This window comes from Bombus bifarius, unplaced genomic scaffold, assembly GCF_011952205.1.
Source record: "Bombus bifarius isolate JDL3187 unplaced genomic scaffold, Bbif_JDL3187 scf7180000007988, whole genome shotgun sequence".
Taxonomy (NCBI): domain Eukaryota; kingdom Metazoa; phylum Arthropoda; class Insecta; order Hymenoptera; family Apidae; genus Bombus; species Bombus bifarius.
This window is the reverse complement of record NW_022884370.1, coordinates 127,997-153,950: the sequence shown is the minus strand read 5'-3', so window position 1 is coordinate 153,950 and position 25,954 is coordinate 127,997. Positions and strand designations below refer to the sequence as shown.

The 25,954-nt window shown below is 37.0% G+C and overlaps 1 protein-coding gene across 1 annotated transcript in view; it reads right to left on the bottom strand.

Moving 5' to 3' along the window:
- Window positions 1–1,726: 1,726 nt before the first annotated feature.
- Window positions 1,727–25,954, bottom strand: part of LOC117205317 (disintegrin and metalloproteinase domain-containing protein 23-like) — a 101,520-nt gene continuing 77,292 nt past the window's right edge. Inside the window, exon 5 of the mRNA XM_033443598.1 lies at window positions 1,727–1,966. Coding sequence (XP_033299489.1) covers window positions 1,742–1,966 — 225 coding nt within the window. The 3' untranslated portion in view covers window positions 1,727–1,741. The remainder of the gene's footprint in view (window positions 1,967–25,954) is intronic.

Below are 25,954 nucleotides of genomic sequence, written 5' to 3'. Positions count from 1 at the left end.
AATTTAAAAAAGTAAAAAAATAAAAAGAAGATCTAAGAAGAAAAAAAAAGGTGAAAAAAATTTATCGGGCCGAAATTCGACTTATTTCGCATATCTAAGTACGAGTTCCTGTTGTGTGAATGAGAATAATCATAGCCAGTAAGAAGAATCAGGATACTATTTTCTGACAAATGCGAACTAATTCCAACACTCAACAATTTGTTGTTGTTTTTGAGCAATTTGATTTCGTAAAACGTTCTCTCGGTTTCTTTTGCCAAAAATTCCTCCACTTTTGTATAATACAGCGTATCGTATCAAACCAGTGTTATGAACTCAGATTTAGGAAAATTTTACCTCGATCCACTTCTGCTCTCAATAATTCGCAGATTTACTGTATCCACCTCGTTTTCTATTTTACGAAAATCCTTGCATAACAATTGATTGCACCGAGAACAACGATAATCAAACGTATCTAACTGGAACCTAGAAAAGTACGAATAAAATCGCTGGCAATCTGGAAACGAACGTCGTTACACATTCAAAATTAATTTATTCGATGCTCGATCAATACGAAATTGCTGCACCTTTACACGGTAAAAGAGAAACCAGAACCGCGATGAATTCATAAATAAAAAAGGAGTTTCGCGAATCGATCATCATCTCTCGGAGAAACTCGAAGATCATCCAACGAACATAAGACACCAGTCGACGGCTGACGAAATAATTAATCCGCGCCTTGGTGGACAATGAAATGGCTCGACAACGGAATGTTAATCGAGCTGTCGAAAAAACCGGTCCTGGGCCAAGAAATGAAGAAAAAAAGAAAAAAGAAAAAAGAAAAGAACGATCCGATCGTTCAGGCCCCTGTCCATTTATTTATTCGCAGATCTTGGCGGCGCACGCTCGAATGAACTTTCACCGTGCGACACACGCGTGACATGTCGTTCTTTTTAAAAGAAAACCTACCAACCAACCAACCGACGTACGTTGGTCATGAATAAAACGATAGGTATCGAAGTCACCTGAACGTTTTGTAGTACTACAAACAGGCTGTGCCTGTTCGTTGCACACGTGTGCATCGTTGTCCCTCCTAATGCGAGCTGCACCAACTGCATGCATTATTAATACGTTTTCGGCGCGAGACCACTCTCGTTCCTCTCCGAGAACCAACATGGTTTTAGGGGAGCGATGTTTAGATTGCGAATTTTTATGCAAATTCATGCTTTTATGAGCGCCGTCGTGAAAGTGTGTAGAATGTAAATAAAGCTTTATTGGACTTAATATACGGTGACTGAGAGACGTATTTGTAGGTGGCTTTATCCTACAACGATTCATCATTTCCACATTTCATTTTTGTAATTAAATATTGGTAATCGTATGAAAATATTGCGGAGTTTAATGGACTTCAACTTATTGATTGGTATATAAGTGCTATAGTAAATGCAATGCACAGATACGTGTTACAGCCACTGTAATTGTGCTCCATAAAGATACGAATTTGCATAAATATACACAGTCCAAAGATACTTATCAACTCGGAGAAGCTCGAATCCTTTCAATTGATGTCTATTAAAATATTGTTATTTTTCATGATGTAACTCGATTAATATTAATCCGTGTAACTGATATTACGAATATTTTCGAGAGAAACACACGTGAACGATCTGAAAATCAAATGCAAAGATAGTTTTGATGCCGAGTTGCTTCACGACGTACTCAATTTATTTAAATTGCTGTCTTAGAAAAAACAAAGTGAACAAATCTACGCTTTAATTATTTCAAATGTTTTCAACTCACCCTTCACGCCACAGTTATGCGTCTCAGCACGATCATCGACGTCGTTCATTCGATTATGATCCATGGTGTACGGTCTTATCCTCTGGATGGCGTGCTCCAACGAAAATTCTAGAGAATCCTTGTCACTCTGCCGCCAGGGCTTGGCTGGTTTAATTATGTAGCTTCCCGTCGACGTTCTCACGTGGCCCGTCTGCGGCAAAAAAGTATGCCAAAAATTCGGTGAGTCACTGCAGCATGATTGGCCTTTATCTCCTCAATGAAACTGGCTACCTACTTGCTAACCATTCTTATTTTCTTTTTCTTTCTTTCGTTCGGATTCTCTTTCGTTCTTTCCCCTTCTTTCTTTTTTTTTTCTTTATTTTCTCAAGCCACCGAACCGTGAAATTTCGTCCAATTGTCCGCGTAATTTCTAGCCAGATGAGCTTTGATAACGTTTCGTTAAATCGTATCCGTCGCGGTGAAAGTGATCGATCGAGTTTTTTTTTTCTTTAACCCTTTTTACTTTTCGTCGTTCTTTTTTAATGGTTAAACAGAGATTGTCGCATGCAAACAAGATTTTTCATTGTACGAGATATTACCAGGTAATCTTACAAAATCGCGATTCATCGTACGGTGAAAGGAGATAATTGATTTACGAACATTTTTATGTGACTTTCGTTCTCTTTAAATTGGCGCAAAAAGACTGGATCGCGTTTGGCAAAGTCCAGCGTTTTTACTCTGCGATGTTAAACCCGATCTTTATATTACACCGTTTACGATTTTAATTACTAAAGACAACCTTCTTAAAATCGTAGTCGACTTTTTGTCGCGTCGCAAACAATTCAGGTGCTGATTTAAGAAGGTGAAGGAAAGTCTCGATTTTTAACTTTTGAATATTGTTAGCAACGGAGTATTTAAAATTTTGAAAAATATCGCAAAATATTCTTCTAAAAATGTGTCCTAAAAATTGTAGGTTGTAACATAAATTCGTCCTATTTCTAACTTTATCTACAAATGGAGAAAATTGAATAATTATAGATATGTTGCAAGCTAAATATTAAAGTGTAGCATGTTATCAGATTATAACTAGAATTTTTTTTATCGAGTACAAATATTTAAAGCGAATACCTTTTTCTATTAAAAGTTCGCATAAACTCATACGTATAAGTCATTCTACATTTTGTTAAAAAAGTGAACGTTAAAGAAGAGATACAGTTAAAATTAGATACAATTTCAAATATACATAGTGCGTTTGAAAATCGACGAATTCATTGGGCTATTCTTACGAACCATAGATCAATGTCCAGTAACATGAGTCATCCGTAGCACTCAAAGACTCAGCTCGTTGAAATTTTGGCATCCGTGCCATTCTTTTCGAGTATGCTACAGGAATTTCCGACCGGCGTTGTCACTTTTTTGTCCATTTGATGCTCGTAAAATATACAACGCTCAAAACGTGTTTTATTACCGAACCCCATAAAACTTTCAACAGAAAAAGCACTTTTTACTGTTTGAAGAATTCTTAAAAGAAGAAGAAAAATTCTGCGGTTGAAATTTCTTTACAAACTCCCACTTCTTCGTCGATACTTTTACTAAACCAGGATTACAAATTTACTAAATCAAATTACAAATTGTTGTCGCGAAAATTTCCTATGATAATTTAACCATCGTCAAAATTAAATGATACGCAGCTATTAATAAAATTTCATTAGCCAAACATTGATTCCTGCAAATCCTAACAAATATCTCATCTTAAATACCATATGTATGCATTATGTAAATTATATTATCGCTAAATATCTTCTGCACATGTTTTTTCAAATTTTAATTTTCCAGAAACGAACATCCGCGATCTAACGATTTATTGCCTTAGCCAAATATAATCCGAGTTTGGAGAGAAATGACTAACGATCGTGTGTGTACGTAAAACAAATAGAAAATTTCGAAATTTGTCGAAGAACCTGCCGATCGACAAGCTGAGATACGAAAAGTATCGCGGATTAGCCCGGCGCATTCATCGCCATTTATTTATACATGCAGCGCTGCCCTGACATAACTTCCTCGATTTGAATGTGAAACACACCGGCTACATGAGACGCCCCCGCTAAGCATATGCCACCCACGTAAATTCCGTGTGAGGGCAAAGCCGCGAACCGCGGACGAACTCGAGCGGATCAGGTGAAAATAATCGATTAAAACCGAGCGCGTTCAACATGCCGGTCTTCTGTTCTGCCTCGTTGTTGTTTCAACGATAATCGGTAGACCGCGGAAAATTTGCAGATGCAAAAAATGCGAAAAATTCACCGTACGAATATACAAAAGTAGATAAAATAAGGAAACTGCTCTGCTTCTTATAATTCGTAATAGACGAAACAAATATCTCAGTTCTACTCTTTGAATTATTGATATGCTTATAAAAGCAATAGGAAATATAAATTTGCATAAGAATTCGTGGTCTAGTAACCGATTACGTAATTATTTCTCGTGTCTTATCGTTCGTCTTCTTTTCGAAGAATATTCTTCTGATATTCGATCCTAGCGCCAAAAGTAACAAATTTCTTTTGCAAACGTAAAATGCAAGAAAAAGAAAAAAAAAAAAGAAAAACACACGGTATATAACGCAAGATCTAAGAAACAAAAGTTTTTGTTTCCAACACTGTTGAAAGAAACTTCTCTAAAAAAAAAAGAAAAAGAAAAAAATATTAATAGATATAATACTGTAAGAAGATACGAGAAAGAATATCGAACGATAGTCTGACAGAAAAATGACGTGCCATATAATACACATAATTGCTTGTTGATCGACGACGGGTCTAATTAAGAAGCTTATAATTATTATCGGTCGACCAGTTGCAGAAAAAGGAGTCATGCGGGCAACTGGTTGAACCAGAGCCAGAGAAAGTCGCCCTAATTAATTATTGCTCCTAATTACAGGAATCTCTGCTCGTCGTCGAGAACAGAGCAATGAGTAACGATACGATTCGTTGGCTGAAGGGCGACTAACGGCCACACGTCGATTATTATCAACGCCTCCTTAACGCACTTCCGCTTGTAGTTTCAGTCTCTCGAGTGTAACCCCTGATATACAGATGACTTAAATAGCATCTGACATAAATAAAATAGGAATTGTTGCGTGTTAACAGGACATTAACACAGGTCTAACAACTTCGCCAGCAATAAAGGAACTGCTATTTGTGTTTAGAACTGTTACACAGCAGATTAAATATTATACACGTGTCTTATAGTCTATGTGCTCTTTATTGAAACTATAAAATCCTAGATGGTCCTTTTATCATTCGATCTACATAGGTGGCATCTGATTGCTTCTTTATTTAATACACGTTTCTTCTCTATTATTTCTTTCGAAATTCTAGGTATTTGAACGTTCGTATTACTCTAGTCATACAACATTTCCATCGATATAAAATTTATGCGTTCTACAAATTAAGATTATATCCTTCTGTTCGTTATAATAACAGACAAAAGAAAGTTTAAGACTGGTACTTCTCGTACGTACACTACAGTATATGATCCACGTAATCTCCTCGTTGACTCAAACGAGGACGCTTGAATAGGATTACGTTCTTTTTATCCATTCTCTCGTATTTTATATTCATTTTTGTAGAAGCACACGATAATTTCCTATTCTTCCCTAAATCAATTCCATTCTTCTTGTTATTTTATAAAATATATACAACAGCCTCGTTAAAAACTAATGCAACCAATATAAGTGATTATACCATGAAATATAAAAAGAAGACTAAAGAGAAAACACCCCACTGACCTCGCTAAAGAAATAAAATAGACAATCTCGAAGATGGTATGCCGCTGGGGGTAGCCATCCGCGTGTTACTTAGCAGTAAAGTTAGAAAAATTTTCCTAATATCCAGCTGGACAAATTGTAAAGTGCAAATTAAATAAATAAAAAAATCCGCGGAAGCTTAACCGACTCATATTAATTCTATCTTACCCTACGTAGAAAGTCTGCAAAGATAGCTTGCATCCATTGCGCAACACTTGCACGTTGCCCGGCAAAATTTTGATCATACGCAGCAAGGTGGAATACGTAAATAGGAAAGCAGCTGCGCAAACCTTTCGGACAAAGGGATCGAAATAAGAAAACTACGTACGTATGGATAGACTTCTGTTGCGAGTGCCTAGCTACGTATACAACGAGAGCCGCGTGGTTTTCTATTGAACGCCGAAAGACAACGTGGCCTTTCAGCTGTCGTGGTCGTCCTATGGATTACGACAGCCGTAAACGGCCATTCTGCACGCGTGTAAACCACCTATAAGGGAAAAAGAAGTTCACCTTTACGAACATGTTGGTTCGCTCATTCAGAATCGAAGATCGTACGCGCGTGCACACGGTGCATTTCTCGGAGAGGAGAGCGAGGAAATTTATTGGCCAGCTGGAAATCCGTCTGATTGTCGATCCCCGTTCCCTTAAACGATCGTTACACACCGTCCATGTTTTCTTCCATTTACGAGTGCTTTTTACGCGAAGCGTCGAGCTCGAGCGTGTTCGAGACACAAGTGAAAAAATGGCAAGCACGAGAAAGCGTCTTCTTTGTCTCTGAGACACGAGGAGGCGAAAAGGGAGAAAAGAGAAAATATCGAGTGCATTTGTTTATTTTTATTTTTAATTACAAGGTGCAGATGTTTCCTTTTTTTTTTCTTCTTTAAGAATTTTTTAGATTATATCGGTTTATGCCTCTATAAACTTTTCGTACGAGCGAATTGTAATTGTTGAAAAGACGTTTCGTTCGAAGAGATTCGAGCGGAATTGTCCGGTACTAATAATAGACACGCAAGTTGAGGTTTCGATAGTGATTTCAGGTTGAAGAAAACCGTTTGTATGCCGACAATATTTACGTAATCCGCGCGTAAATGGAATCATTTATCAACGATGTAAAATTAGAAAGGAAATCTTTTTATCGACCTCCCAAAGTTATCACTAAATCAAAGCAGATTTTCAAGAATGTGTAAGTTTATCTTATGATGAATAGTTTCTTTCTTTTCTTCCTTTTAGGTCTTGCGCTTTTTCTAAAATTTTCATTTTTAAAATCCACTTTGTATTTAAAATTCATCGTCGCTCTTCAGCTAACAAATATAGTTTACGTGTTAATAAATATCGCATATCTTATATTATTATGTATAAAGAAAATTACAAATAAAACATTTCGTTATATGTGTGTGTGTGTGTGTGTGTGTGTGTGTGTGATGTGCAAGGATCTAACGATTCGAAAGCGAAAGCAGAATAATTTACATCTAAACAAATCATCATCTAAACATCTAAACAAATTTGCAGTATGTACATGTTGTAATAATCTATAATATTTCAATTCTATTGAAATAAAATATACTTCCTTCTTGGTAAATATTTCTACGAAATATTTCTTTGATGTTATTTGATCCTTTCTCAGTTGGGTAGTTTCAAGGAAATTGATAGTTTAATACCAAAAAATAACGAAGAAAGAATAGGAAATACCCAATGCTACAGATGATTCACTTTTAACATACCCCTTGCGTCTATGTGTATGACTTAGCATCTTTTCTCACAATCGTTCAGGAATGCTTCCATCTCGGTGGAGAACAAATAAATTTCACGAGATGCTTCTTCGGAAGTTTGTTTAATCATTGAATCAACAAATCGAGAAGGGGCAACGTCTCGCCTTCAACTTCCTGATAATTCGCGTTGTACTTCCGTCTCAATACGAAGATGTATTTAGGGACGAAAGCGTGTACGTAGTTGTTATCATTTCATACCATTTATTTCTACTCGTTTGCAAAATCTGTTTAACATACCGTGTATGCAATTAAATTCATTCGAAGCAAACTATAGCGAAAGTGTAATGAAATTAATTTGAAGTGACCGAAATATAACTACATATACATTTTCAACTACATTTGTTACATGTAAATAATGTTTAACGATTCTTCTTATCTTAATTATTCAAGGACTTTGCAATTTTCTGCTTTGCAGTTTCATTAAAATTATCGGCTGTGAATATGTTAAGAGCTATTTGTATTAATGGCGCCCAGCATTTGCTTATCTTTTATAATAAATTAGCAGTAATTATATCATATAATATCTCTGTCGTAAAAAGTTAACTTCTCAAAAATTTAACGAAACAGAGGTAAAAGGAAAACTCGAACAAACGAATAAATTAAGGAGAAGACAAATTGAAGACCACGTTGCTACAAGGAAGATAATTGAAGATTTGCTAATACTCATTTATTGTCAAAATTCTATATTCTATTATATGGAATTAAAAATAATAGAAATTTTTATATATATATCTACATTCTATTATGGTAGAATACAATATAATATAAACCATAGTTGAGTCATGATATAAAATTAATGTTTCATATATAGAATTGGAAACAGTATAATCTACTGACATTTAAAATACAAAGTAAACTATGTTACAAGCGTAATAGAAAATTAATTTTATATAATCTATTTTTATATCAGTTTACGTCCTTCGCTGTATCCACGATGAAATTCCTTAAACAGCCTTAAACCTACATTGAGAATTAACACTTACGGCGTTGTTGGTTGATCGTTGCTTCACAAATTACTCGATTTCCAGAGAATTAAGCGCTCTTAACCCAGATTTTCTAAATGGAATTCGTCGTGTTCGAGTCGGTGATTAACCGTGCGCTTGTTGAATTTAACGATCGTTTGTAACGTGTCAACATGGTATTCGAGTAAAAGCCTGGATTTTTTCTTAATCGATTAAATTCCTCCAGAAGGATGACTGGCATAATTTTATCGAGCCTTCCTTTTTTCCACGTTTAATGAAATTTTCATTTTTCTATGGTATGCCGTGTTTACGAGTATACGTGGAATTATTTCTCGTATTTTTCTATAAAAGTTTCGAGAAGGTTGTTTTGATACAGAAAAGGGAAATACGATGACGCCAATGAATTACATTTCACGTTGCTCTGGAGACTTCAAGGTTTTCACCGTCTTTCGAAATTTCGTGTACAGTGTGCTTGACAAGTTTTTCAATAACTTTCATATCGTTTATCTCGATTTTAACTTATATCGATTCTTTAAACTTCGTTCATCAGGGAAATCTCTTAAAAAATATTTTCCCGCTTTTTGCAACTTTACAAATATAATATACATTTTGTTACGAGTGAAGCGAAAATATTTACGAAATACTTTTTAATATTTCAAACACCAAGCATTTATTAATGTTTCAAGTGTGAATTATTTTTTAACAGTTTCAATATATTTATCTGTTTTCTCTATTTATTCTCCGTTCATGCAGTACATATATGTGTGGATATGTATTAGGTTGTCCGAAAAGTGTTTTACAACAACGCAGCTTTATACAAACATGAAACCTAATCTGTCGAACGTTGTGATCTTCATCTTGATAGAAGAAAATGGATCATACGTAATTCGATAAAATAATATGAAACGAAAAATGTTGTGCATCCATTATTTCCTTATAAAACGAAAGAAACTTTTCGGATGACCTAATATACATATAAATTTTATTTCTAAAATATAACGCAATACAGGCGATATTTAATATAAATTAACAGTTTGAATATAAATATATCCATGACTTATATCCATGACATAAAGCGTTTATTTATTACTCGATGTTTTATTTCATGTTAGGAACGTCTATTACAAAAGATCTTTATAAGTACGGCTACGAATGAATCATTAAATATTTTCCACAATAGCTGTTTCTATCTATCTTTTTTTTTCAAAATAGAATAACGCAATATCGATCAAAATGACGGGCAATAAATGTCAGAGTTTTATTTCAAACAAAGAACGAAATGAAAATTCAGACGTGCAAGCTATCATTGCGAATCGATTCTACCATCCACCTTGGTAATTTCTCCTTGAATCAAATCTCTGGAACCTCTTAAGTCTTTCGAGATGGTTTCAAACGTTATTGCCCATAAAGAATATACGTACAGTAAGAAGCCATTTGGATCTCTTGCATCGTGAAAATTGCTTGATTTGCAATCGCGAAGAGCGCAAATGAGAAAAAAGTAAAGATCGAATGACCGTTTAACCCATTCTATTTCTATCGCAGTTCCAATTTGCATATCGCCATTACACTTGCAATTATCTATGAAGAAACATAGAGCAACGATGTTCCATTAAACTCACGTACGATCTTGCGTTTGCTTCATGAACGTCATTAAAAATTACATTTTTTCATCTGTGATCTCGATTTTTTCTACAGTTGAATAACCCCAGAAATTTTAAGAATAAACCCAGGAAAAACATTTATAACAAATAAGAAAATTATCAAAGACGAACATTCTCGTGTTCGAGGATACGTGTACAATTTTTATACATAAATTTCTGTTGTACTCGAAGATCCTGGAAAAAGTCATATCGTCTATTCTAATTCTTGCCTCGATGATTTCAATTTTCTAGTCGTACGTTAACAGTGAAATAACGCGCAAGAGTTGCGTAAACGCAGTCTGTTTACAAACTTGCGAAATCTAGATGAAAAAAGGAATAGTAATCGGTAAATGTCCTTGAAATTCCTCGTCAAAATTTCAACGCCAATTCAAGTAGAATTCGACGATGGAAACTGACCGAGACGTCAGTTACGAACGAAGCGGTTCCCAATGGATTAAAACCTACGCTATCTCTGCTTACAAAAAGAACAACAAACGTTTCGTTCAATCCACTATTAACGAAGATACGCGCAAGTTGTACCCAGTTCAGCCACTACGTAACAAAGATATCGATCGATCAATGTTCGTGCACGACTTTCCATCGATTCTACGCCTTCCAACAATATCATCCTCTTGCATCGTCCATCTTCTTCCAAGTTTGCCATAGAAGCCTGCAACGAGTCGAATCTTTTCTATCGAACCTATCTATCATTCGATTCGCTGGATACGTACACAGACAGCGAGGGCTAGAGCGTGGAAAGAGAAAGAATCGCGTCGTACGCTGGGTGCATTCGCGATTTGCATTCCTGCAGGCGTGCACCTCCACGTCCCGTGGCTATCCGATGGCACAAAGACTGACTTCAGGGTTACCGAGAACTCTTGGCAAGAACGCCGTTTTTCTCTCCTTCCCCTGGCTCTCTTCTCCTCGCCGAAACCCTCCTCCCGTTCTCTGTCAGTCCGTCCCTCTTCTGCCCACGTCTCGCAATCTCTTTTTGCCTTTTCAACCGGCGAACGCTGGCAACGACCTCGAAATCCACCGCTGGAACAACTCATCGACCTTTCGACGAGTACAGCTGATCTCCATCGACGGCCACTGCTTTTCCTTTCGATGACCGCCGCTACGTTTTTCGCCAACGAGCTTTTCTTTCCGATTTTTCCACAAGGTTCGTCAACTTTTGGATTCATCGTAGCGTACGGTTGTTTTCTATCTTTTCTCATTGTTCAATGCTTTCGTTTCTTTCGATGAGATTAGGACGTGCAAGGATTTCTTTCATCTTAAGAAAAGATTCGTCGATTTCTTCCGTTTCTTTTATCGAGATTAGAGTGCGCGGTGTTTCCTCTTTTTTTCGAATAATGAACTTTTCTTCTCGAAAAATTGAGAAGATTCGTCGACCGCTTCCTTTCGTTTTTCTCGTCGAAATTAAGGTGTATTCGAGTGGGATTTGAGTGGGCAGTGGTTTCGGATGAGTTGGCAGAGAAATTTCGGGAGCTGAAGGATCCCGGTTTAGGTTATTCTTTGTCTGCTTCCATGTTTTTTGAGGATACATATTCATCGATGAACATAGATAGACCGTATGCTGTATTCTTCTTGTTCTATTTTATTTCCAAACATATGCAGTTTCATTGAATTTCAAATATGTCTTCTAGCTTTTTTCTTTCTTACAATTTAGTTAATGGTACGGAATACGATTAAAAACGACGACGAAATGTTAGAAGTTAAAAGATGTTGATGCGTTTAATAAACGCTTGAATTATTTCCTCTAATTAAATTTCTATGTCTTTCTGTCGATCTAATTTCCATTATAACATCCATCTCCTATATTCTACCTGCTATTTCATTCTTTATGTGTTCTACTAGAAAGTCGTTCTTGATTTTTGTCGTTGATTTATTGATCCAGTTGAACATTCACCAACTTAAGCAGCTTCCTTCAAGTCGAATAATTTTAAGAAAGTCGAATGGCAAGCTCAAACGAACTCCGCGATCTTCGTAATAAATTCGTAACGTTGCAACTGCATTTCAGCAAATTTCGATAATCTTGAACGATCATGTTCAACTTGAGCGCGTTTTGAGAAAGTCGAAACAATTTTAATCGGATCGAACGATGTTGCACCACGATCCAACGATTTTCTACTTTCCAACAATTTTATGTCAATTTCGATAAATTCGAGCAAATTCTATCACGATACACCGTAATACGTGTATCGTTTATGTGTAAGTACTTATTATATCGTTTCGATTGACACATATTCCACGCGTCTGATCGAAGTTGAAAGGACTCAATCTCGAAATTGTTAGGTACCCTCGTGCTGTCCGATCGGCTTGTTCGTTTTAAAACACAGTTTCACTTTCTCTACTCGAATTACAGTCTCGCTTTCGCCACCCTCGACACCCATTCGCAAATATCGAGTGCATGGTTGGATGGAAACCGTACAACATTCTTCCGACCCACTTGCTCCAATGCACGAAACTTGATCTCCACTTGACAGCGAAAATTTCACGACGAATTATTTATTATTCGGCTGTTAACGATTTTCAACTCTTCGCATCGTTTCACATCGTTCGACTGCCTGTCCACGTTCACGCGAATTTTCGTATTTTCGTAAACGCGACTAAAGCAACGGAATCTAAACAGAGATTCGTTTGATTTGGCATCCTAATACTGCGTTTTGTATATTTTGTGTATTTTTACGTATCTTTAAATTTCTTGCGAATGCACAGAGATCTACGGTTCGGTGGACAACGCGTCAATAATCCGCGCACGTTCATGTATTTAAGGGAAACTTACGGGAAGCGTAAAAAATACAGAGAATGCACATGATAGGTAAAAATATATAAAATCTTCAAATTATGATACTTGTGATATTTAGCGGGCACAACGAATTTTTTCGTAGGCTCCGTTTCTTGATCTGCGTTCGTAAAGATCTAAATTTGCAGAAATGTCCGCAGTCTGGTAACAAACTCGTAGAAAGGATACGTAAAAGGATTGGAAATAAAAACCGACTTCCATCGATAATTTCTCGGAATCATTACGCTGTCTATGGTCAAATTTGATATCCAATAACGTTTTCAAGTGGAGCACGTGCCAAGCCAATACAAATCTAATTTGTCAACATAACGTGGCTACGTAACATCCTATCATAAATCTTTTCCACTTCTTCATCTGGAGTTATTTAAAGAGCAATATCGTTCCAGTTGGCGAAACAAAATGCTAACTCTTGATAGCTGACTCATCTTATACTTGCAATTAGCTGAACCATTGGCGAACGGTCACGAAAATTCAAGTCGCATCTTCTTCATCATCTTTACACTTATTGAACAAACTAATAGACAAGGTAACGAACGTTGAACTAATCTTAGCGAGGGAACACGTATCTCAGAACGTTTAGAATCACGCGAAACGAGTGTTATTCTTAAGCGAAAAATAAATCGAACAACTTAAAACCAACGGGGAGAAATCAATGGAAAATAACGAAAGTTCATTTTACTAAATTTTTCTGAGTAAAACGAGCGACAGGATGAACATTCTACGCGAACAAAATATCCAAAATTCGAATGGACGATTTCCACTTTCGATCAAATTCCAAACAACCAGACCCAAAAGGCATAAATCTTAGAAATCGGAGGATAAAATGAAACTTTTACGAATCCTTGTCAAGTACGATCGGACATCGATGTTACTTGCCTTAAGACTCGCCATAAAAGAATACGTTCGTCCTCTTGGCCGGTGTAATGGCAATTAAAAAGAGCAACACGACAGGTCGCAGGATTTTTCATCGAGTCCCTCTTAGAACACGATTTTATGCGATATGTTTTATGTGTTCGATGGGTAACGAGGATACAATGGCGGCTTCTGGGTGGGCTACCGGCCTTAAACTTTTCAATGCGAGCGGCAGCAGGTCTTTGCATCCTGTGCAGCACGCAGGATACTTTGTATGGAATCGATGGCTACGTGTGCGATTCTCGATACACGGCCGATCGCCTCTGTGTAAACCCGTATAAGGCGACTAATCGTCGCGCATGCTACGATAAAAGAGCTTCGTTAACCGGCTAAATATAATTTTATTATGGATTTTAAATAGTTTTAAACGACGATAAGATGGTTCGAGAGCGACGATGCAAACGACTGACAAGTTCGATTTTACGCTGGTGTTGATTATTAATTTAAACGCGATGGGAAAGATAATTTTTAATGTTTTAATATCAATATTTTATCTGCGATATATTTCACGTCGATGTAATTTTGATTTCTGTCTATTTGCTTCTTAACGAATTACTACAATCCTCCTTTTTACCTTGTTACCGTTATATGGAAATTTTCATTGCAATTTCAGAAGAACTTCAAAATTATTTTATTTATAATTAATCTTACAATCAATTTTATATCAAATAATTTTAGAAGATTCATTTCTATATCTCATTACGGTATTATGGAAATACACGATGGCAATAATTTGTAGATATCCTAACACTTTTCTATCAGAGGATTAGTTAGATTAATTAGGTGACTTGAAAATCGCACACGTTCTTCATAAAAATAACCGCGACAAATATCTTACAATAGATAGACGTCAAAGAAATGTGTCGAATTATTAGACAATCAATTAAAAATTCTTCGAGTGTAGAGAAAACGAAGCATTTTTAACATTGTCTTATCTCATGTTTCCTTGTTTTAATTTCATCAGATCGTTCTATATTTTTACTTTTTACGGATGCAGAACAGGTTTTTCTAAACTTCGACGTCGTCAAAAGACATTGTACTGCTTGAATGTAAAATTTACAGCAACTTATTTATGGGAAATTCGTTCCTCTTGCTCACGAGTCAAGTTTCGGTGCACCTTCAAAACCTATCCAGCGAAACCGGAAGCGTCCTCCGCGTCGCGACCAACCACGGTCCTCCACCTTTCACTGTCTCAACCGTACGCTCTTGCAATTAAATTCACACTGCTGTTCCAATCAGCCTCGAACATCACATCCAACCGCAAAAAAACCATCCAAGAAACACAAACACGGAAAAAAGAAGTAGATCGAGTCGATTTACGAGTGGACCGTTGATATATTGCGCTCTTTTCCGGAAAAAGGAGACCGCGTGGTGTCTCGAAATTAAAGGTAAATCGAATTTGCTCGATGTGTTCCTGCGTTTCAAACTGTTACTGTAGTTTCTCAAAATCCATTCGATTTTTTCTAAGTGATTCGAGTAGAATTTAAATACAGTTAGAAGGTTGTTCATTTACTCGATATTACTGGCGATTCTTTAAGAATTAAGCGAAAATTAACTCTTAGAATTGGACACGAAAATTTCGATTAGGAAACATTTGTCCAATTTAAGCTGGATGAAATTTCAATTATCGAAAATTTACTATAGCGCTTCTGTGTTATCGGACATTTCTTTGAGATTATCTTGAAGATTGATTATGTCTCGAAGATTGTATTAGCTTGTCCGAAAAGTGTCTTTCTTTTACAGACACGTCTTTTACAACAACGCATCTTTATACAAACATGAAATCTAATCTGTCGAACGTTGTAATCCTTATTTTGATAGAACAAAATGTACCACACGTAATTCGACAAAATAATATAAAACGGAAAATGTTGTGCATTATTTCCTTATAAAGCGAAAGAAACTTTTCGGACGACCTAATATCTTCAAAAATCGTTTCTAAATTTCCTGACCCTTTCTCATAGTTTCTTTAGGATTTTACGCGTTAGAAATAATTTTTCTAAATCCTCTTTTACCTAATTTCGTCACATAAATTTGGGATATGTCACGCTCTTTCCCGAAAAAAAAACGGACGATGACCGTGGATTCGAAATGTCTGGGAATTGGAGGCAGAGCCAGGTCCCGAGGGGCAGACGTTATCTTTATTTAGTCGGCCGACTTAATATGCAGAACGCGATACATCATAATAAAAGGAGGCTGCGACCGTAGCGTGCGTTTACGCAGCGAGGCATTAAAAGGGACAGTGACGAGGCGCGGTAATTTGTCGTCTCGAACGCGCCTCCGAATACATTAATATTAAGCGAGAAATTGCAAAATCCGGCGATTTCGATGCTGGGAAACGAGCGTCTCTGCTCCGAGGCCCCGCGCCCATCTCCGGGTCGGATGAAATTTAGGGAATCGGACAGAGAATTTGTATTTCGATATTTGGAAAAGCGACGAGTAGAACTACTGCGGTTTTCTATGCGTTTACAGGAAATCTAAATGTGCAAAATTGCACAAAATGCGCGTCATATGAAAAACATCTATAAAATATCCAAATTACAAATTTGCTTTTTGTAATGTTCAGTAGGCGAAACTACATTCTGCCGAGATTTTACTTCCTTTGTTAAGATTTTATCTACTTACTTTTTATTTATTTATTTATTTTACTTACTTTGTTGAGGTTGACTGATGGAGGAACGAGTGGATGAATTTGTAATAGAAAAATATATTGAAATAAGTAAAGGTATAAGTATAAGTTCAGGTATAGTGTGTGCTGATCCAGATCCTCACTCTTACAGTGCTACAATACAATAGAAGAAGGGCTGATAGGGAGCATGTTCATATATTTATAACAAAGGACATTACCAAAAAGTTAGCCTTGTAGCTCTAGCTGAAGGCTACGAGAAACAGCAATAGAAATCTACTTATAGTTCATTTGTTTTTAGACCATGTAATGTAAAACAAAATTTATATTCAAGGGTACGATAATATGGACCTTTCCTTATTTCGAATTTTTCGTTTCACTAAATTCTATTCTCTTCGTAAATTCTCTTCGATATGCAAAAGAAAAGGTGTAGAGTTTTTCTTGAAGTATTAGGTCGTCCGAAAAGTTTCTTTCGTTGTATAAAGAAATAATGGATGCACAATATTTTCCGTTTTACATTATTTTATCGAATTACGTATGATCCATTTTGTTCCATCAAGAAGAAGATCACAACGTTCGACAGATTAGCTTTCACGTTTGTATAAAGACGCGTCGTTGTAAAAGACGTGTCTGTAAAAGAAAGAGACTTTCCGGACAACCTAATAATTACTTCAACACTTTTAATTGCATTCTTAAAAATATAAATCTGCATAAAAATCCGCAGTCTAGCGACGAGGTTCTTTCGATTGACTAGAAATTGACAATCGTTTAAGAGAAAGTTCAATTAATATTACGACCTCCAGTTTTGTCTCTTGCAATTAATAAAAACGGCGAACATTGCCACAATTAACGTTGATTGTTCCGTATTAATTTCCCGCTACAATTTTTTCGCCAGGGCTTCTCACAAAATTTGAGTAGATTCGTTCAATCGTCCGAAAGGAAAAGTTTCGACACTTGTCTACGTTAACAAAGTAACGAGAATTAAACTGAAGGAAATACGAATATTTCTATAGGAGTTTTCCATAGTTGAAGTGAAACATTTTCGCATCTATGATATTCTCCTCGTTCAATATATTTATTTCCTTTTTTATAGATATATCAACTTAGCTACGGACGAATATAAAAAAAACCTTGTAAATATCAAACTAAACAGACTGCAATAAAATGCTAACATGATGAAACCCATCTCGAACTCCGCCATTTAACTTTCTAAACAATCGCAACCTACCCTATAAAAAGAACGAACAAATAAATCGAGACGTAAACAGAACTTGACAAAGGTGGCGAAACGACCATAAAACGATCATTAATGCAAAAGCTATATGTCCTCGTCTATTACTGTCCTCTCTAATTTTCATTTTTACCGCGAATACGCTTCTCTCCTCTTTCCTAAGTCGTTACGACGCTAGTTCACACGAGAGCCGGCACGAGCTTAGGGTTGGCTTTGCATAATCGACGATCTTACGCGGATGCAAAGGTGCCTGTGTTAATCAGCCAGGCACACGCGGCATCGTTGTGTAAGCGCGTAACTGATTAATGACGACTAAACGAAATGCTTCGTGCCCACGTTTGACCCGATTGTCAGCTACGACATTTCTCCCGAGCTTGTTGACTAGCTGGCGACGTTGTGTACCGTACACGACGAAGATCGAGCCTCTTGTAATTAAACCTGTCAGAAGATCCATGTATACATTCTTGTACGCGTCGCTAACATCGTTTCGTGACAGTAAGGACGGCGTGGAAAAATTAAACACACCGCCAATCGTTGAAATCATTCAGGATCAGCAAAGACAGTTTCGTCATGGATCGATTTAGACATTGGCACTCGGTTCTTCTATCTTTCCTTCTTCAAATATTTTACTTCGCTGGTGTCCTTTCGAGAAATCTCTGATATCCGAGCAATCTCAAGTTTTATAATCGTAAAATTATTTTTTAAATCGTCTTTGCTCTTCTCTGGACGGAGTTCGTTTCTAGCGCAACTCGGACAGGTTCTCACGAAGTCTTCAACGAGGTTGACTTATATTTTTACGTTTGCATCGTGTAATTCCCTCATTTGGAGATCGTACGCTCGGCTTAAATACGGGAAAGCTCAGAATTCGACGAGAAGTAACAATCTTCTCCATGGAAATTCAGCGTAAAGATCTCTTTTTCTCTCAAATTTTGCATACAATAAGAGCAATTACAAGACTTAGACTGTTGAATAAGAGCTTTGCTACGAGGAATCTCCGAGAGATCGCGTGTCCCTGTCGAACTTACTTCGGTAAGCATACGGTACGTCGGATTATTGCTGGGCATTGTCTTACGTTACTCTTTGGCCCCCGCTTTCTACGTTTACATGAAAACCGAGAAGGATTAGATTCTCGCCACGCAGGAAACGTAATAAACTTAACTTCAATTTAATACTCTTCTGAAATTACTTATTTCCTGACTTCCAGAGTCTATCCATGGACACCGCGATCGTTACACCGAACAATTGTACATGCATCCCAGTGCAAGGAATATGTACGCTATTCTTAGCTACGTAACGTTTCGTTCAATTAAAATATCCAGCACAGCGAAGCCGCAACGGTATACCTTTGCCACTCGAGGTGTACCAATCGGTTAAGCGTTACGAGGCCTACTGCTAACATTTTCTGTAGTCATATTACGAAGCTTGAATCGAAGTTACAATCGATAATAGAGTCGCGAATGTTCCTAGTCGGTGCGTTCGAAATGAAAATTTTGCAAGGACACGATATCTGTGAGGAAATAAAAAGACTACGTAGTAGCAATTGGGTTGGCAACTACGTGATTGCGGATTTTATCAATACCGCCTAATGACAAAATCCGCAGTCACTTAGTTGCCAACCCAATACAAAACTAGAGTAGATCATCGTCGCAATACTATAACCAAATGTGATATTAGCGATAACGAGACAGAGAGAGAGAAAGAGAGAAGAAACAACAGGAGTTGAAATTGGAAAGAAACTCGGATAATCTGGAAAATAAAATATGCATCTATCATTAGGTGGTATTGACAAAATCTGCAATCACATAGTTGCCAACCCAGTACAAAACCAGAGTAGATCATCGTTGCAATACTATAACCAAATGTGATATTAGCGATAACGAGACAGAGAGAGAGAAAGAGAGAAGAAACAACAGGAGTTGAAATTGAAAAGAAACTTGGATAATCTGGTAAATAAAATATGTATCTATACAGGGTGTTCCATTTAAATCGACGTCTGCGTATATCTTTAAAGGGAATTACGATACCGGAAAACGTTCCGAAGGAAAGTTAAATGGTTTCGAGGAAGCCGCAATTTTATGTAGGTTTTTCTCTTCTAGGTAGAAATATAGAGGATGTATAAAAATATTAACCTATTTATCGTGATTACTTTTCGAGATATTCGCAGACGTCGATTTGGATCGGACACTTTGTACGTTCACTTTGTATTATATGTTACTCGATGTTCTATCGATGATTCTCGTCGATCGAACGTCATCGACGAACGTATGATATGTACTAGAGTCTGTGTAGAAACAACACTGAACCGTTCCGTGTCGGATACGATTAACATAAATCGACCTTTAAAGGGACTTGCACGTGAAACCATGGAAACGTCATACCTCGGATTCAGCCAACAATTCAGTTCTCAATTAATTCCGCTTATTATAATACGCATTTCAGCCAAGACCGACAGGTCAGCAGGAAGCTGGTCTGGGCATCCTGCCAGAAACTGTGCATTTTTGTCGGAAATTCAAACGTAAAGGAACCGCCGAATATAAAATAAAAAAGCATCTCAGCGCGTCTTCCTCGTTGAGAAGTTTGATTCTACCTGACGCGCACCGGAGGAATTTAGAAATTCTGAGTCACAGGAGTCACTGGCTCTCGATCTATTCCTTTCTACCTGTTCCAAGAATCGCGCGAATTTTCTTTTAGCCGTTTTTTCTCACTATCTTTGGAAGTTGTTGGTGCAGGACCGAGTCGATTTCGTGAATTTTGATGGTTCGAAACGATGAAAGTTTGAATATTCCTTTTAAGAACATCAGTGCGGTGAATGTCGAATAAGTTTCGTAAAAGGAGTATGCTTTCTGGTTTTGGGAAGATCTTTGTTCAACTTGATAATAACGTGATTCACATTTACGTATCATTCCAGAGGGAGAGATTTTATGAAAAGGAAAATTTATATGAAAAGCACATTCATATTTTTTTCAGTATACAACATCGTACGCGATTATTGAAATAATATGTTGTCAGTTACCTAGAGCGATGAAAGTATAATTTTACTAGAAATTATCTTCGTGTGTTTCGATTGGGATTAAGTCAATGAAACCTTGGGGTTAGGGATAAAATTTTAATTAAAAGCGAAACTAAATTCTTCTTCCCTTTGTACGTCTGATATCGGCAATACATTAGGTTTCCACGTTAGTAGGTAATTTTTAAATTTCTCGAATCTTTAATTAATTTATTCCACCGTTGCTATTTAAAGGTTTATAGCTTGAAGGACTTCCTCTATTTCTATAGTCTCCGTTACCATGGTGTAAGAATAGTAAAGAATGGTAGTCGATGGCTCGTGTGTGTGTGAGATGTGCATCTGTGAATGTAATTACTTCCTGTGAGAACGTGACAAAACCATGTAAGAGACTCCACCCATGCAGACCATTACACTCCGATCATTATAATATACCTTTCACTCGTCTTTCACTCTTCCCCCATTTATTTTATCATTTCCTTAATAAAAATTATTTCAAATTCCTCGCAAAGAATATCCTACATAAATTATTATCCCGTTCTTCGTATTTCATTGATAGAAATTACCCTGAAATACCAATACAGCGCAACACAGGGATCCGCGTCGCACATAAACTGTTCACATCAAAGAAACGAAAAATTCTTGCATCGCTACGGATGTCGCATGCAGAATCCTCGGGCCCTAAAATCCTCTCTAACGAAGCAACTTCTCACCGCGAAACACGTAATTTCCAGATACAAAGTGCGTACCTTTTAAGATCCTTAAAAGCGGACAACATTCGAGTTTACGTTTTTACTCCGTCGTCTATTTGCTACGATGTTTCGGACACGAGACGCAAACGAGTCGATGCTCGATCCTCAAAGTCGAAAGAATCGCGTCTTAAAAAGATATTGCACGCCCTCGTTGCCGATTCTTCGCCGCGACTTCGCGCGCTAAAGTCCCGGAATTTATCGTGTCCCGTTGGAAATCGGACGTGGAGCATCGTCCACGCGATGATCCTCAACTCGGCCAGCACAAACGAGGCTATTTTATTACAGGAATATACGCCGTCGAATTTATGGCGCTCGGGGTGGCACGACGAGGCCGAGGAACGAGCTACTTAAAATCACGCTATGTCACCGAGCAACGAGCCCACTAAATTTTCGACGGCCAATTTAGAGGGTCGTCCGCGAGCATCCACCTTCTTATTGTACACTTTCGATCCGATGCCCTTTTCGATTTCATAGATTGCAGATCATCTTCCTACCATTTTGTACCTTCCTCTCGATCCTCTACAACCATTTCGTTTTTCTACAGCCATTCAACGATTTTCGGATCCTCTCGTACGCTTCTGACAAAATCGCACCACTTCCATCAGAGTCTTTGTCTCTCTATGTCGTATCTCATATCGTACCTCATGTTATATGCGCCGGTGATTACGAAAGTGGTCTGTATTTATCTTTGAGTGGTCTTTATTTTATGAATAAATTCTGTTTAATTAACTCGACCCAACGGTTCGATTTCTGTTAGATAGACGTAACGCAAAATAAGCGACAAATTTTTCTCTACAATTTGCTCATTTTCGTTTAGATCCTTGGCTTAGGTTACTCTCATAATTGATGATTATTCGAAGGATATATCATTTATATTAGGTTGTCCCAAAAGCTTCTTTCGTTTTATAGGGATGCACAGCATTTTTCGTTTTATATTATTTTATTCAGTTACGTACGATAGATTTTATAGTAATAGAACAAGATGGATCATACATACTTCACTTCTACCATAAAAGTTGAGCAAGATAATAATAATCTTGCTATCGTTAACGTACGTGAATCGTACGATATTATCGGTCAGAGGTTGCGCGTATTTTAAATATCAATTATCCAAGAAACGTCTTTTAATAATCTCGAATAATTACGAGATGCAGCATGTGTATCTCTCTACAGTGTGTTTCTCTAACTACGAGTCTCGTAAACTTTTCAAGATGTAAAAAATCTTAATAAATACTTCACTCTTCCCAGCAAAAATGACTTCATCTTTCCCCCTTCTTCTGACCCTCCAAAAACAAACGCAAGAAACACGGAAATGTGAGTTATATTTATATCACACAGGCCTAGATAAATGGAATTCTACTGTACTTCTAAATATGTATGTCCGTATGAACTCAAGAACATAACGAGTAGCTCAAAGCTGTGCCAAAAATCGCTGTCTTCAATTTCACGTAGATTTCCAATTACTGTCACGTCCTGTGAAATCGTGCACAGCTCTTCGGGATCTACGATCGCTGTAAAAGCCTCATCGTCCTATATTAATCCCGCGTTCCGCTGAAAAGAAAGGAAGATCCATACGGTACACGAAGTCTAATAAAACGAAGCTCTCAATTGCTTCCACCTATCATAAAGAAATCTCTCATCAAAAGGTTCCGCATGCGAGCTGGTGCCTGTGACCGTCCCAAAAATACAATTCGAGGTCCAGCAACCTGAGGACCAGGGAAAACACGTGGAAGAAAAAGGCCAGCGACAAACGCGAAAAATATCTTTGAAATATGACGCGTCTAATTTTAGTTGTCATTCCACTTTGCTTGCTCGCGAGGCTAAGTTCGAAGGATCTCTCTGGTGAAACATCGAACGCGAAAAATTCATATTCAGGACGCCGCTGCACCGCACCGATTGGTTAACAAAGATGCAAAAGCGCAGTAGCGATATAAAAGATAAAAAAGTGCGTTGATATTGTACGTTGGAGATCGATGCATATTGGAAATCTCGTGGACAATTTTTTCTAAGGAAACAAAGATCGTAGTAAATGTACGTGTTGTGAATCACGATTCTACTTGTAACGAAAAGAACAATTCTCGAAATTTTATATGCATTCTATTATTTGACAAATATTTACATAGTACATCACTTGAGTCCGAAGAGCTGTTCTGAGTTGCAATTTTCTTTTTGTAACGGTTACATAATCTATGATTTCGTCCATACAAGAAATACGGCGATTATAACTATTCTTATCTGATATGGAAACGTCGTATTGAAATTTTCAATTAATAGTTGGAGAATTAAATATTTTCGAAACACGGAATATAAAAACTTCTGGAAACCTGGATCATTAACGATCCGAGGTGCACAGAATTTAAGACCCAAGCGTATTATAATATTACAGTGTTACATACAGGGTGGTTGGTAACTGGCGATACAAGCGAAAAGGGGGTGATTCTACGCGAAAAAAGAAGTCGAAAACGTAGAATAAAAATTTTTCGTTTGAGGCTTTGTTTTCGAGAAAATCGACTTTGAATTTTCACTCGGTACGCGTGCGGTACGTTATAACGGATCTCACTGTAGATCGTTGTCTCGATGGAAAAATTAAAAAAAAATTTTTATTCTATATTTTCGACTTCTTTTTTCACGTAGAATCACCCCCTTTCCGCTTGTACCACCAGTTACCAACCACCCTGTATATTGTACATATTAAGAATTTCGAAAACCTAGCAAATTAACAATTTTATAAACTTCGAATATTAGAACCTTTGGAAATTTCGAATATTAAAACCTAAATTATGAAAAATTCGACGTGGTCGAAATGGGCCCAAGTGTACTGCGTAAAAGATTAAACAGACTGTGGAAAAGAAATGATATACGACTGACTAATTAAACATAATAACCGTGAAAACGGAGAGCAGTTTGCAAGGATGTAAGAAAAGAAAAGAAAAGGAGAAGCTAAAAGTAGAGGAGACTACGATCCCACGGATGTCTCGTTGGTTCAAGTTGTTCTGCAGCTTCCGATCACAAAAGAACACCGCGTTTTTCTGCTCCCTTGACCAGCTAAAGATCAGATTGGAGGATGAAAGGAGGTGAAAAAAAATTGAGTCTAATGGAGGTTGAAGACCGTTCAGATACGTCTGAACAGATTCGGATATTATTGCTGATCAACGAAGTCTTTAATCATAGAGGACGTTCAACGATCTAAATGGAGCCTAAGTGCAACGATATATGCGTAAAGTTGTGAAGGAAACGTTGTACAAGGTGAATCGGATGTTACTTGATGACCGTACCTTTTTGCAGAGAAATCGTGAGAACTGCGTGGGAAGATCAGTGAATTATTGGGAATTATGAAAGATGGTAAAACATAGACTTGGAGCAAGTTTCTCTAATTAAAAATGCTGATCATGCAAAAAGGAATCAAACTATCAGCTGAAATAATTTTTCTTCCGATTATAAAATGTTTGGGGCTGGCAATAATTTTTCTTAAAAACGAGACGTCCAAGGAATTCAATCTGTGAATTCTACGAATATTACGCGTAGAATCGTACGAATAATAATATTATCGAATTTAATAACGTGTGTTTTTTTATTTCCATATTGCTTTATAATATCACGTCTGTTTAATGAATCTGTCTTACGTAACGTAAAATATAATATATTTGATATTGACTGATATAATAACTCAATCGTGAAAGTTACATAAAAATATCGAAATGAACATTTTACAAACGTCCACGGTAATCTGATATTTTCAGTCAGCAAACATCGACCAGATTGAAAAGAAGAATTAAGGAGAAAAATTTCGGTAGTGAACAGGAAGACAACGTCTAAGGTGTATGTATCAGCGTATTACGAGCAGCGTAAAGAACTCGAACTCGTTTCCCTTCCGTATTTAGGATACACACGTTCGAAAATTGTTGTCTCTTTTGAACCAGTACTTTAACGAGCCAATAAGTAAATAAACTGTTGGCTATCCGGTTCCTCGTAACTATCAATCAACCGGTTCGATTATGTAGCTACGGCGTTTTCACTTTCTATTCACAGACGGGAGAATAAACATTCAGCTGCATAAAGAAGCGAACGACGACGACGAGGTGAGAGAAACACGAACGAGGGACGCGTAGAAAAAAGCGTCGGGAACCTTGGGCCTTTTAATTAAAACGGATTGATGTGGCTGAAACCTGAACAGAAGAACCTTTCGTTCTTTGTTTGTTCGTACCGTTCTAAGAAAATTAAAAGTACGAAGAATATGTATATGTATAGCTAACGAGGTATGGGAAAATTGGCTTGACAGATTTAATTAAAACAACTTTAACATCTGTCGTATAAAGAATGTAAAATAGGATTATGAAAGGAATAACAAGTCTCACCGGATTTAATTAAAAAAAAAAGGAAAGAAAAAGAAAATAAGTTTATTGAAATTATATTGCTCTGTTTTTTTTCTTTTTAATTAATGCTTTGTGAAATTTATATAATTTACACGTGCAAACAGCATTGCATAGATTCCTAATTGTACGTCGTTCTGAGAGTTTGTCAATATTCCAGTTGCTGGATTATCTACACGACACACCGAGAGGAAAATTTTTAAAGAAATAACAGTTGCATAATGCAATTTACGTGGATAATCGGCGAAAAAATAAGAATTTCCATAATTATATATCTCGAGTATTTCACAGAAAAGTACCATTCGATTCCGACGCTTGACAATCT